General features: G+C 42.5%; 1 protein-coding gene across 6 annotated transcripts in view; it reads left to right on the forward strand.

Moving 5' to 3' along the window:
- LOC147636742 (protein ESMERALDA 1-like) overlaps positions 1-11,880 on the forward strand; it is a 76,254-nt gene extending 64,374 nt beyond the window's left edge. For 2 of the 6 annotated variants that reach the window (XM_086800246.1, XM_086800248.1), the window contains 5 exons: positions 2,475-2,682; positions 2,794-2,970; positions 3,072-3,239; positions 11,260-11,450; positions 11,549-11,880. In XM_086800246.1, the coding sequence (XP_086656372.1) occupies positions 2,475-2,682; positions 2,794-2,970; positions 3,072-3,239; positions 11,260-11,450; positions 11,549-11,690 (886 nt within the window). In that variant the 3' untranslated portion in view covers positions 11,691-11,880. Of the gene's footprint in view, positions 1-2,474; positions 2,683-2,793; positions 2,971-3,071; positions 3,240-5,041; positions 5,392-9,340; positions 9,839-11,259; positions 11,451-11,548 lie in introns of those variants that run through there. The other 4 variants (XR_015266199.1, XR_015266200.1, XM_086800249.1 and 1 more) reach the window with 4 other exon arrangements.
- The last annotated feature ends 2,207 nt before the right edge of the window (positions 11,881-14,087 follow it).

A 14,087-nucleotide genomic window follows, 5' to 3' on the forward strand; every position in this document is an offset into this window, starting at 1 on the left:
TTGATCCCCTATAGGCAAACCTCCCACCAACACCCGCCAAACAAAGACTTTCCCTTGAAAAGGGATCTTGGAACGCCAAACACCCATCAATGTATGCTTCCACCATGAGCATCTTCGAGCTACCCACCAGACTTTGTTGGCTTTTTCAGTAACCCACCTCTTATCCTCAACCATAAAATGGTAGACTTGGTTAGCAAACACTAGCATAAGATCCCTAGGTTTTTTAAGCATCCAATCAGCCCATGGTGTAGCAGCCTTGAGGGCTGGAATATTCCCAAACGAATCTAATTTCTCCTTAATCACACTCCACAGTGAACTATAAGACTTGAGAACCTTGAAATGCTGACGAATCCGATGGAAAGAGAAAACCCGGCCCTGCCTCGGTATCAATGCATCAGCCACCCACACCAAGCACAACCTAGCCATACGGTTCAGCTGCTTGCGTGAATCATCCCTCCCTGGCCAAGTCACAACTTGTGTGGTAACAAAAGGCTCTGTCTGCAAGGAGTTTGCATGGAGCCTATTCTGTGGTGGATTCCAATGAGTATGTGATAAGACTTCTTGCCAAGAGATCAACAAATGTGAAAATAACTCAGAAGTAGGCACCCTGACCGTATGTGCCCCATTCAAAATCTCCCACCATGATGCATCAATTTTTGTCTTACCCTGATGAATGAATACCCACTTCTGCAATTAGTTTGCGGGCCATATATACCCAAGGCTGCGTCTGAAGACACAAGTCTTGAAACAAGGACCAACGGCGAGCTAGAAGATGAATGTGCACATCTAACAGAGATCTTCCCCTAATCTCTTAGGTGCGGTAATATGCATCCAAGAGACCCAAGTTTGTCCAGCCCTATCACCCTGCTTTTTCCACAACATAAATCGCACAGGCTGCTTTAACTCACCCAACGACTTCTTACTCCATGGTATCAAAGGAGGAAAAAAGAGACCATTGGTATCATAAAAGACTGGGCCACTTTAAGGCCAACATGTAGAGGCCACCCTTGGGACTTCCAGTACAAAAACTTGTCATGAATACGGGTGACCATCCAATTCAGCAATTCCTTGATCAATACATCAAAACCCACAGGGTAGCCCAAATGCCGCGTAATACAACCTCTAGGGACCAGTCTTCCTTGCCATCCCAAGGCAGCCAAATCCGATTTTGTGCAACTAAGCAAGGCGGACTTCTCAATGTTAATGCACAAACCCAAAGTGTGAGCAAACAAATCCCAAGTCTCGATAGCGCAAGCAACATTCCTTTTGTCAGCCCTCAAGAACATGAAAGAGTCATCCGCAAGGGCCTGACCCACCAACTGTTGACCACTCGGCAAATGCAGACCCACAATTTGACCATCTCTAGCCATCTTATCTAGCAAGGAAAGTATGGGGTGTGTGACAATAGCAAAAAACAGTGGACTAAGAGGGCATCCTTGCCGCAAAGACCGAGTCAAGCCAACACACACACTCTCTCTCTCTCTCTCTCTCTCTCTCTCCATTCAAGATGGAGCTTTTCCACCTGCCATAGCTGGCTGCCTGTGCAAAACCCTAACTGCCCGAACCAGCATGTAGGCCTGTGTATTGAAAACATCCCTATAATGGCATTCCATCTCCACTTTTGGTCTTTGCATGGAAAGGTTTGGGGTGGGGTGGGGGGGGTGGGGCTTGTCCTCCCTCTTACGGGTATTGGACTTTTATCTTGCTGCTGAAGGTCTGGACACTGGCTAACTCTATGTAGCATTCTTCACCAGCCACTGGCTCAAGTGACAGTGAAAGGGCCAATGCTTCTCTGCTTCAAACCTTCCACATAATGCTGGATGTCACGCACAAGCCCAATAATAAATGTGTCCAACTGATTCTTGTCTGAGTCTTTGACTCTTGTAATTTTACATTGACTTGTTGAACTTTTTGGGAAAACATCTCTAGGTACAACAAGGAGGAGAAAACAGAGAGCTGATGGGATGAATTTCAATTGTGTCCAATGAATTAGCCAGTTGGCTGCAAATTTTATTCCACACTAAACTTAAAAGCATTCTGGGCACTAAGAAAGTGGAGTGCATAGAGATGTTTATATACCTAGATGAGTCCAGGAACATGCCCCAATTCACCTTTTAGGAACGTGCATGTTATATACTCATGGTAGTCAACCCACAAGACTATATAACTATCAACTCCATTATGCATAGTATGGACTAGATGCTACGACATCCCCACTAACGTCATCAGTGCATTCCTCACTAATGTGGTGTTTCTTGTTTCTGCCATCTCAAAATGATTGTTTTTGCTTCCCCACTTCCAATAGTAGTCAGCCTGTTCGTAGAGTTAAAAGTTTGATCTAACAGCTAGTCAGCTTTGATTTTAATTAGACAAGTGACTGCTATGGTTAATACAGTCGTACAATGAGTCAGTCCTTAGTTTCAATCAACAGCAAAAGTCTGATTCAATAAGCTGTTTTTTCTTTCTGTGGTCAGGGTCATCCGCATTTCACCCTTTGCAAATCGGCTATCTTTTGACAAGATTCCTTCTAGGATCCAGCAACTCAGATGTTTGGCAAATTTTCAGGCCCTAAGATTTGCACAACCAATTGGAGTTGTTGGTCAGAAGCTAGTTGATCTCATGGTACATCGTAGTGGCAGTACTGGTGGGAAGTACATTGCTGTACATCTACGATTTGAAGAGGTCTCTACATCTGTGTTCACTTTACAAAACTGGTTGTCTTATGGCTGGGCTTTTGCAATGCTTTTTTGGCTCTAATAGACAGTTATTGTTATTGTTAACTTGTGGCAACAGGATATGGTAGCATTTTCATGCTGTACTTACGATGGAGGGGAAGATGAAAAGCGAGAACTCGATGCTGCGAGGGAGAGAGGATGGAGGGGAAAATTCAATAAGACTGGTCGTGTCATTAGGCCGGATGCTATCAGGATGGATGGCAAATGTCCTTTGACACCTTTAGAAGTCAGTGGCGTAGGTTTTTTTCTTTCTTTCTTTTTGCAACAGTGTGATAGCATCATGCCTAAGAAGGCTTCATTGGAATTGTGATGATGCTTTATCCTCAACCTGAACAGGTGGGGATGATGTTGAGAGGAATGGGGTTTCAAAACAACACTCCCATCTTTTTGGCGGCAGGAAAGATCTATAAAGCAGAAAAGAACATGATTCCTCTTCTCCAAATGTTCCCATTTCTTCAGACGAAAGAGATGTTGTTGTCACCAGAACAACTTGAACCCTTTAAGGTTGGCTTCTTTGCTGCAAGCATTCTGATTAGATTCAGTGACCGGTGGCGTGCAATGTAGTTTCATCTAACTCATGCTTGATTTGAAAATTTATAGTAGAGGGGCATGGTAGGATATAGATGAGGGAGTATGAGGTGCTTCACGCGCACGCAGATATATACAGCAGATTCACTCATATTTGTGTATGTGTATGTATGTATGTATGCATAAATATGTGTATATATATACATACACATACCCGTGTGTATGTGTGTGCGCGCGCGTGTGGTGTGTGTGTGAGAGAAAATGTATGATTCAAGGAGAACTCCATGAATTTGCCAGTGTTTATGCTTCGTAAACTTCAGCATATAGAGCTGAGATGTGGCGCTTCTTACGTGCATACCCATGGATTTTGAATGCTTTCATCACAAGGGATTTTAATAATTCCCGTGATTTCGATGATAACACCTCTCACCACTGTCATATGATGTCCTCTGAAAGGCAGGATTGGATGCAGACAATGACTTCTTTGGATGCATGTGATTTGTGGACATAGCTCATGCCGTAGTCAAAGGGTTATACTTTTCATCATAATGCTGTTTTGCATTACTAGCACGTTTGGATAGATGGTACCTTCTTAATGCCGCATGATGCACACACATGTAAGATGTGGATTGATCATACATTGCGCCTTTCTGATCATTCGTTGGTGTGGCTTGCTCTGTACTTTGGCATGGCTGACAATGATTGTCCTTTACCTCATAAGAGATTACTCACGATTAATAACAATTATTTGTCGCATGTTCTTTTTGCTGATTTGGTACACACAGTTGTGCATCCTCTTGTCATGCACATGCAAGAAGACAGAGATTTTGCTTGGTTCATCTTTGTGTGGTGAATGCAAGTTGTGATACAAGATTATGGAAGTTGCTATATGGGAGAGAACAAAAGACAAGTTGAACAGGCAAAATTGGCAATACAAAAGTACATTGAAATCAGTCATTCTAGAAAGCTGAATAATGATGAGCAGCAGCTATTAACACAAGCTTAAATTCGTCTTCGTCATGATGATGAACATAAGCTTAATAAATGGCAAACTAGGGCGAGATAGAAGGCATTGCTTGATAAAGGCTGCTCGTCAATTTTTTTTTTTCAAAGGTCTTCATGCTTCTAGGCAAAAACAATGGATTACAAGAGTTAAAAGAACAGATGATACCTGGACATGCATAAAAACACAACTTGCTGAGGCTTGCCGTGATTACTTTTCTCGCATTTTCGCCGTCCCTCTTGTGCTTTCAAGAGAAGCTCTTGATGCACAAGAGCTTTTCTTACATCAAGTTATGCCTATCATTACACGCCAAGAGGTTGACATCATGGATGAGCCCTTCATGGATGTAGAATTGGATGATCTTTGAAAGGTCTAGGTAAATGGAAGTCTCCACGTTGGGATGGTTTGACAATGGAGTTCTTCCAGATGTTCTGGGATATTTTGAGATCGCCAATTTTGCTTATGGTGAATCACTCTTGGAATGTTGGATGCTTGCCATCTTCATGGAAAGAAGGTTTGCTGAAATTACTGCCCAAAAAACAGCTTTGTGAACATTGAAGTCATATCAGATTTGTTTCCTATCTCTTTAATGCCAGTCATATATAAATTGGTTACTAAGATGCTTGTTAATAGAATAAAAGGTGTCTTACATGCAGGTTTGCATTCTGTGCGGTATGGATTTGTTTCTCGAAGACAAATCACTGACAATATAGCAAATGTGTATATTGGCATTGAATATGCCAAGTAAACGGATTAGGATGTTCTTATCATGCAGGTGCCAAGTGGACATAGCGAAGGCTTTTGATAGAGTACAATGGGAGTTCAGAGCTCAAGTAATGGACAGAATGGAATTTGGGCCTAAAATGAAAAATGTCATCTTTTGGCTTTATCAAGAGGGATCAACTAAATGCAATTTGGACAGAGAACTTTCGGCCTTATGGTATCTTGGGAAATCTGTTCGCTAGGATTGTCCGCTTAGTGCACTTTTGTATGCCATTGCGACTCACCCAATACTCCTTTACATGGACAGATTGACAAGAGATGGACAACTCATGGCCGATAGTACACAATTTGTGGCACAGCCATACGCTGATGACTCTTTTCTTTTTTCCCAAGATTACAGAGGTTGGTGTAAGAACTCTTATGAAAGCATTGTCCCTATTTGGTTTGGCTGTAGGATTACATGTAAATTTTCCAAAATCAATGTTTCTCCCTTTTGAAAGATTATGATTGGCATCAGCTTTTGTGGTCGGGTTAGATCATCCCACCTAAAGAGATAGTTAGACATCTTGGTTGTCTCATTGGTTGGGAATTGTCTTTGAAAGATGAAACTCAGTGGGTGATGACAAAATTGCACTCTAAAATAGAATACTGGAAATTATTTACATGGCCTCTACATGTGTGGTTGCATATAGTATACTCAATAATCATGGCATATGTTCAGTTCTATCTTCCGTTCTTATCTTGGTCAAGCAAACAGATTAATAATTTCAAGTTTAAAGCAATGGAATGCTTGTGGAAAAGCAAGGCAGATAGAAAAGGGTTACGTTTGTTAAGGCATGACCTTATCTGTTCGCTCAAAATGGATGGTGGGCTCAATGTCCTGAACATTCATTATCATATATTGGCAAGGAAAGCTACTCTTCTACCTGCATTTATAGAGCAAGTCAAGCCATGGGCATGCATGCTGGGAGCTCTGTGCTCTAACGTGCAAACAGATGCATATGGTCATTGGATTATCAATTATAATGATATAATCTTTGGGCATTTTCATGGTCGTATTCTAGGCTCTCCATATTTGACTGCTCTCATTGAAGATTGGCAAGCTATATTGTGTCACTTGCAATGGTCAGGTATGCCTCCAAATCAAGGAAACTCACTTCTTTTACAGAGTATTCATTGGAGCAGGGTGTTTGATCCACTGCTTGCTTTGTCTCAACTAAGAAAGGCCTACAATCTTTCTACATTGGGAATTCATCGTGTATGCGATGTTGTGTATGAAAATTGGTTATGTTCTTACCTTCCCATGTGCAATCAGGCAATGCAATTTAGGGATGCACCACAGGCCAATCTGGAGACTCATTTCGGAAATAATGCAGCCCTTTCAGCCAGTACCAATGCTTGAGGAATGACTCAGAATCCAAGATTTGTGTTCTGATAGGCTACTTCCAGCATAAACTCCTGTATCATTTGCCAATTTATTTGCAGCTAAGGCTTATAAGTTGCTCTTACCACCTCCATGGATTAAGGATCATGCAAATTGCGTCTGGCATATGTCAAATCTCTTGCTTGGTGGAAAGTTGCATTGAAAAGAATTTGGAAGATTCGATTGTCCCTCAACCAACGATTGTTTCAGTGGAGATGTTTGGTTGGAGTATTTCTAGTTGGATCCCTTTTGGTACGAAGGTGCATTGCCACTACTTCTTGTAGGCGGTGCTCTCATTATCAAAGACAATGCCTCACCTTTTGTGGTATTGTTTGCAGTCTTGCAAATTTTTTGATGATTTGTCTGCACATCTTTGGGCTCGTATTTTGGGGAGGCGTTTCGGTCGAATTTTCAGGCTTTTTGATTGTCTTTCTCCTACCCTATCAAGACTGTAGAGACTTCCTTGACTCTACTAGATTCTAGGCTTTGTGGACTATCTATCATGCTCGGAATCAGTTGCTCTTCTCTGGAGATTCTATCTGCTTGTTTGTTTATTTTCGGAGAGCCCTTTTCCAGTCCCTCCGAGATTCTCATCAAATCGGGGACGAACCTTCCAAGAATTAGAAGTGTTTTCCCACTGTTTCTGATCTGAGTAGTAGCTGTCCTCATCTGGGACAGCTATGAATGTATATCCTCTTCTTTCTTAATGAGATATTGGTTTCACTAAAAAAAATGTGTATCAGAACGAATTGTTGCAGAACTGTGTATTAGGGTTCATGACCTTCTGTAGAACCCCTTTTTAGGGTTCACGTTTTGCTGCAAAGCTTGTTCTAACTTCTAGGGTTCACAACGTACTGAGAAGAACCCTACTCGTCGCTTGTTGCTCGTCCTCTCAGACTTCTCTGCTCGTTACTTGTCCTCAGCAGGGAGGACTATGTATATTCAGTTGTCTCCCACAGTAGTCGATTGCCTTCAACAGGTCGAACGACAGTGATACGACAGGATCTCTGGTTCTCATTTGCAAAGCCCTGTTCGTCAGGCACGTTCAGTTTTACTTGTGCAAAAGAGTAGAACACCTTATCAGGTGGTTGTGTGCCCTGCTCGGCATTTCTTTTGCTCGTTATCTACTGAAGTATTCGTGAGCTTGCCCTTTGGTATATAGTGTGTGTGTGAGCATTTGTGTTGCTGCTGCTTCTGTCCTCTATTCGAGATGGCCTCCAAACTTTTGTGTTCTTAAGTTGCTTCTATAGAACCCATTGCATATCACAGAAGAGCAGACTATATCTCCAAACGCCCCAAGTTCTCAGCTCATCAAGCAAATCCTTCTATATGTGAAAATCCAATGCTTCAAACTTTCATAGATATTGTGCATGAAGGATTTTCAGCTATTAAAAATGCTTGGGGAGATCATTGCACCACCTTTGGAATTCCATGTGGCAGTTCCAGACTCCAACACAGGCTTTGTATGCACTTGTGATGGACCTTGCGCATAAAGCACTAATTCTTTTTTCCTTGGTCGCATGCCTGCTGCGCCGGATGTTGGACAATGGCTGAAAGCATTGTTGGGAGGCTGTTTTGTGCATGGCTGTTACATGGTTTTTATGAAGTCATTTTCAGAGATCCCAAATACAAGCAGATGTTGCTGGAAAAATCTCCGTTGTTTTATGGTCAATAACTTGTTCATGTTTATACATGGTCACCAACTAATGACTACCAAAGCCTCATAAGACATAAATGCCGTGTATGGGTTGAAGTCAAAGATCTTCCTCTATATTGTCAATCAGCATTACCTTGGCTCAGTCACTTGGTAAAGTGGTATGTCCAACCTACTCATATGGCAATGTCCATAAACTCTGAATTTTATGGGACATAGACAGACTTATTCCAGAATGTGTGGCTTTGCATATTCATGTGGAAGAGATGCCAACCCAAGAGGGGTATTTCATCTTAAATGGGGCAAGTTTGCTGGTTCATGCTTTGCATGTGGTAAATTTGGACGTATGCACCAAATCCCTAAGGTAGCTATGCCTTCGCAATCGCCTCAACCAGCTTTGAATGCACAACAGAACAAGGGAAATCTACACTGCAGCAACATAATGCTATAGTTGATAAGGGAATAGCTAAAGTAACAGTTGCTCCCTTGCCTCAAAAGACAAAGAAAAGCAAGATTTGAAATCTTGTTAAACACTTAAAAAAACGGTTAAACCAAGAACTTTGGTGGTTCGAAATTGGACAAAGGGGTCTAATGTTGCTGGTTCATCTTCATCTTGTCCTCGTTTCATGCATGATGTCTCGAGAGTGGGTAAAATGTGGAATGTGGTTATGAATGGTCACTCTCTTCAAGAGGAGACAGATGCAATATTTGAGCCTGTCGTGGCAAATATAGATGATCATTTTGACAATGATATTTCTTAGTTTTCAGACAGTGGAGGGCTGTGTAGGAAATCGGGCACAATCTTTGACATCCAGATGGACACTTGATGCCATTGCATCACAACCCTCTTATTGTAAATATGTACATACCTCTGAAATGCTTTACCTATAATATCCAAGGCCTCTGTAGGTTAGACAAATGGAGGCTTCTATGGGATTACATGAATTAAAATCAGCCTCATATAGTTTGTTTACAAGAACACAACTAGCATGCTTTTGCTGGCAGGGAAGGCTCTTTTGGAGGGTATCACATCTTTTATGCTGTCTCTCGTTATTTTTTAGGAGTGGTCATGTTGTTTCGCCATGAATTTCATCCATGTGTCACATACACTCGTCATAAATTTGTGGACATTTCGCTTCTTATTGTCCTACTCTTAAGTTGAGGCTTCCAACTGATTCTATTTCTTTGACTTTAATTGTGGAAACATCAATAGAGCAATGAAAGCCTACTTACTCTAGCTAATACAGTGAATACAATGCATGTTGCTGACACAGGGGTGCAAATAAGAACAAGAGCAAGGCAGCCAACTCATATACCGGCTAGTATTGAATAGATTGTGAAAAATGGTGCAAACAAGGATAAGAATGTGATAGATTCGGAGGGTTGGCTGACCCCAAATGCCAGAAAGGTTATTTCTATGATCTATCATACCCCCACCGTTACAGTCCAGAATGTGGACTGAATCATCTACCTCTTAGAGTAAAGCTTGCTTGTTGGGAGAAGTTGATACAAGAAGCTTTGGGCTGCAGTAGTTCAAGGGAATGCAAACTTTACAGAATATGCAGCAAAATATACAAGTAGATGTTGATATGGCTTGCACCTCTCAATAAAATGATCATGAAGACACCTCTTAAATACAGGTCATATATTGCACAAGTTTTAAGCAACTTGAATAAATGGAGTTTAGTTTGGGACTATGTACATAGAATGAAGCCACAGACATAGTATATTGTATGTCTTTAGGAACAAAATCAACATTCTTTAGCTGTCCAGACTGGTTTCTTTGATGGATACTGTATATATTATACTGGTTGTTCTACTTTCTGTGGTGTGTTTTCTTGTTTGACAAGATTTGCCTCCGATAGTTTCTTACAATGATATGGAAGGCAGGTTACTCATCGTATAGTGTATGCTTAATGGTAAGAGTTATGAGTTTGCATCTATTTATGCTTCCACAGTTTCTGCTCAAAGAGTATGCTTAATGGTAAGAGTTATGAGTTTGCATCTATTTATGCTTCCACAGTTTCTGCTCAAAGAGCTAGAATGTGGTTGCAATTGCAACATTACCCTTGGTTAACGAATGCTTGCATATGTGGGGATTACAATACTTGTGGCAAGAGATTACAATACTTCACACATGATTGCAGCTGAAAGAGTTGTTTGGCACAATGCAATAAATCACATGGATGCACTTAATAGTTGGCTTGCCACCTTGCCCTGATAAGAAGGGGTATACCTTTCATCAATCATAATGCATATACAACTTACAAGGCAAGGCTTGATAGATGGTACAGGGAGCACCAAATCACGGGAAGAATTGATGATGCTCCTTGGGAGACTGGGGAAGCAGGGAAGCTCGATACACCAGCAAAAGGGTCCAAGTTCAAAGAGAAGCTGTCTCCACTAGGTGATGTATACCTGGGAGCCATGCATTGCTAGTTGGCCAGCGCCAGGGCCTTTATGGTGAAGGAGGGAATCGCCGCAGAATGCACCCTTGGTTGCCAACAAGGGGGGCTTGGAAGAGGTCTCAAATCTGTCCTTGGGCTGGTATGTTGCCAATGAACTTTCATATCAAGGCGGCAGCCTAGAGATAGGCCATTGAAGATGCAGGAGCTGGAGATCCGCGTTGGATAGGTGACCTTAGGATGGGATAGACGGACCATGCAGTCCTCTTGAAATGAAGAACTGCCTGCTGCTGAATGAGCAGTAATGAAGGTGAAATAGCATGAGGGTGAGGATGAAGAGACTAGATCAGGCCTGAGAGACGGGCAGACAGAAGAAAAAAGGGGGGGGGGGTGTGCAGCAGGTGGGAAGGGCTGCAGGCGGGTGGAATCAAAGGAAGGGGGCAAAAGAGGGGGGTGATGGTGGGCGGGAGAAGAGGGGCGGCTGGAAGCTGGGGGGGCTAGCTCACTGAAGGAGGTGGTGGGGGCAGCCTGGGCAGCGGGCAAGGCAGGTGGGCAGGAGAGCTCAGACAGAAGAGAGGAGACAGGAATGAGAAGGTGGCGGTTAGCAGGGCGGTTTGGGTTTGGGTTTGGGTTTGAGAGAGTTTTTGTGGTACTCTACATCTTCAAACCTTGTTTTGGAGAGTGATTTTTAAAGTGGACATCCACATGAGCACCATGTTTTTAACCACATACAGATCTTGCTAGCAATTGTCTCTATTTCTGATAATCTGACATCTCTTTGAATGCAGAATTTTTCCTCACGGCTGGCAGCACTAGATTATACTGTGTGCCTCCACAGTGAAGTTTTTGTCACTACCCAAGGCGGTAATTTTCCTCAGTTTCTGATTGGCCATAGACGGTACCTCAACAAGGGCCACTCAAAAACCATCAAACCTGACAAGCGGAAATTGGCTGTATTATTGGACACCCCTAACATAAGGTGGGAAGCAAGCACCTGTGAATGATTTGACCTTCAAAATATTTCATCTGGTTTCACCCAAAAGGCAGCTTACGAACCTGTTTTGAGTCTTCCTGCAGGTGGGAAACCTTCACAAAGCAAATGCAGGCCATGCGGCGTCATAGTGATTTCAAAGGACACGAGCTCCGAAAAGCCAGTGGTTCAATCTACACATATCCTGCACCAGACTGTATGTGTCCCAATAGACGTGAAGAAACTTGAGATCTCCAGGTCTCTATCACCAACAGCACTAGTGAAATTTTGCCAGTAGTGTAGCTTTTTGTGGTTGGAAATGGTAGCTAAAGAAGGTGGCGTTTGCAGCATCCTGTCTGTAATCTATCTCTTCATTGAATTAAAGCAATTTTTCTATTTTTATACAATTTTAATCAATTGGTTGTGCTTCATTCTTTAACTGGGAAGGCTGCATTTGATTTTAGCCCTCTTTTTAAGCCTAATCTCACCATTAAGATTTCATGTTGGCTCGGGAAATGGTTAGTATGGTTTACTTAAAAGTTTGAAAATGTGTACTTACAGTTACAAAGATTGCTCATAGTGAATAGTCCCATCTCTGGTTTTAGCCCTATGTTTGAGGTAATGCTAGGGAATGTGCGTGTGCGTAGACACATATGCACATCCCCCTACCAGGCCTTCAACCATGCAGGCATGCACACACAGGAACACCCCCCTTCCCATCCTCTCTTCTTTCTGCATGCCCCCATATCTCCTTCTTGGGCATAGCCCAAAACCCAGATATTGGGGGGAGAGGGTGGGGGGTGGTTTAAGATACTTCCTTCTTAGTGCATTCACGTGCCAGACCGGTAGCACAAGCCAATCTCTTTGCAGCTCATGCTTTGTCGTCAAGTAGATTTACCAAGAACCAACAGATTTTCATGCAGGTTTTGACTAGCCTCGCTAAGGGCTTGTTTTCACACTGCATGGTTAATGTATTTAATGTAATCTCTCTCTCTCTCTCTCTCTCTCTCTCTCTCTCTCGTGTTTAGGATTTCAGGCTGTGTATTAGGGCTTTTGTTGCATTTTAGGATTTCAACATCATGGCTCCGTAGTGTTTTAGGGTTTCTCCTGGCGATTTAGGGTTCTGTCTGCACTTTAGGGTTTTGCTCTGCACTTAAGGGTTCCTAAACCAACAATATGTAATGTCACTATAAAGTGGCCTGTATGCGGGAGAGTCATACGAGGAAAATCTCCATGTATTTGGCGGAAAGTAGCATACAACAACAATGTATAAAGCATGGAGATTCTCCTCCTATGACTCTTCTGTGTACACGCCACTTTATCGTGGCACTACATTTTTTTCCGCACACGGAGATATCCTATTGGTGGGATACTTCAATGAACAGGCACAATGAACAGGCACAGAGCTTCCAATCTCAGCTATTTGATTTTGATCAGGACCGAACCATTATGTATGAGCTTGATCCCACTGAAATGGGCACCAATAGAAAGGACATGGGAGTCAGTAGTGGGTAGAGCCTCACTAGACATGGGTTCCGCACATAACTTGATCATTTAAAATGACATATGTCTAGATGGCCCGATTCTAGGGGATTCACATGTTTCTTGCACGAAGGATGGAGTAGTACAGTGGACTACTTGATTGGATCCCCCGTCCTTCACATCCCACATTAAGGACTTTATTATACCCCCTCCCCATTGGGGTGTTCCACGCATACCTTCTTGGTTGCACAATTTCAGGATTACCCTATTCAGTATCCTGCCCCACTACAACCTTTCCCTACAAAAGGTCCACTTTCACCATGACTTAGATTGTATAAGTGGTGATCACATATGGTGCCATCTCTCAAGTATTAACCTACTCTCTATCCCTGTACCTGCTATCATCACTCAACTTATCAATTTCATGAGATGGCCCAAGCGATAACCACCAACAAAATCGAGCCGAGATTGGATCCATACCTCAAAAGAGTTGGTATGACGAGAATGTAAAGCCTACTCTCGCAACTTCACGAAGATCTAGCAAGGGGAATCATCATGGCACCAATAGAATCTCAAAGACATGGGAGTCACAGTAGTGGGTAGAGCCTCACTAGACATGGGTACCACACATAACTTGATCATTTAAAATGACATATGTCTAGATGGCCGGATTCTAGGGGATTCACATGTTTCTTGCACGAAGGATGGAGTAGTACAGTGGACTACTTGATTGGATCCTCGTCCTTCACATCCCACAATAAGGACTTTATTATACCCCCTCTCCCCATTGGGGTGTTCCATTGCCACATGTCAAGGTCTTACCTCATCTTGGACCACCAACACTTTACTTCCATCCACAAAGCTGTGATGCCTTCAACACCAATAAATATCATGATTGAGCATAACGTAGCCAAAGTCTGGTTCCAGAAATCAACAACCATGTAGAGAGACATGAGCAATGAGCCAAGGGGCAGACAAGATTCAGGAGATCTTTCTTGACATTAGACCACACCTTTACTCTCAGAGCTATCATTGAGAAGGCTAAGCATAGGTGCAAGCGTGTGTATTGTTGTTTTGTGGAGTTTCACAAAGCGTTTGATGGTGTCCCATGGGTTGGTCTATTCAAACGACTCTACAAGCTTGTTGTCCCAACATATATGATAT

The sequence above is a fragment of the Cibotium barometz genome, chromosome 7, assembly GCF_041138505.1.
Source record: "Cibotium barometz isolate CiBa-2024 chromosome 7, ASM4113850v1, whole genome shotgun sequence".
NCBI lineage: Eukaryota > Viridiplantae > Streptophyta > Polypodiopsida > Cyatheales > Cibotiaceae > Cibotium > Cibotium barometz.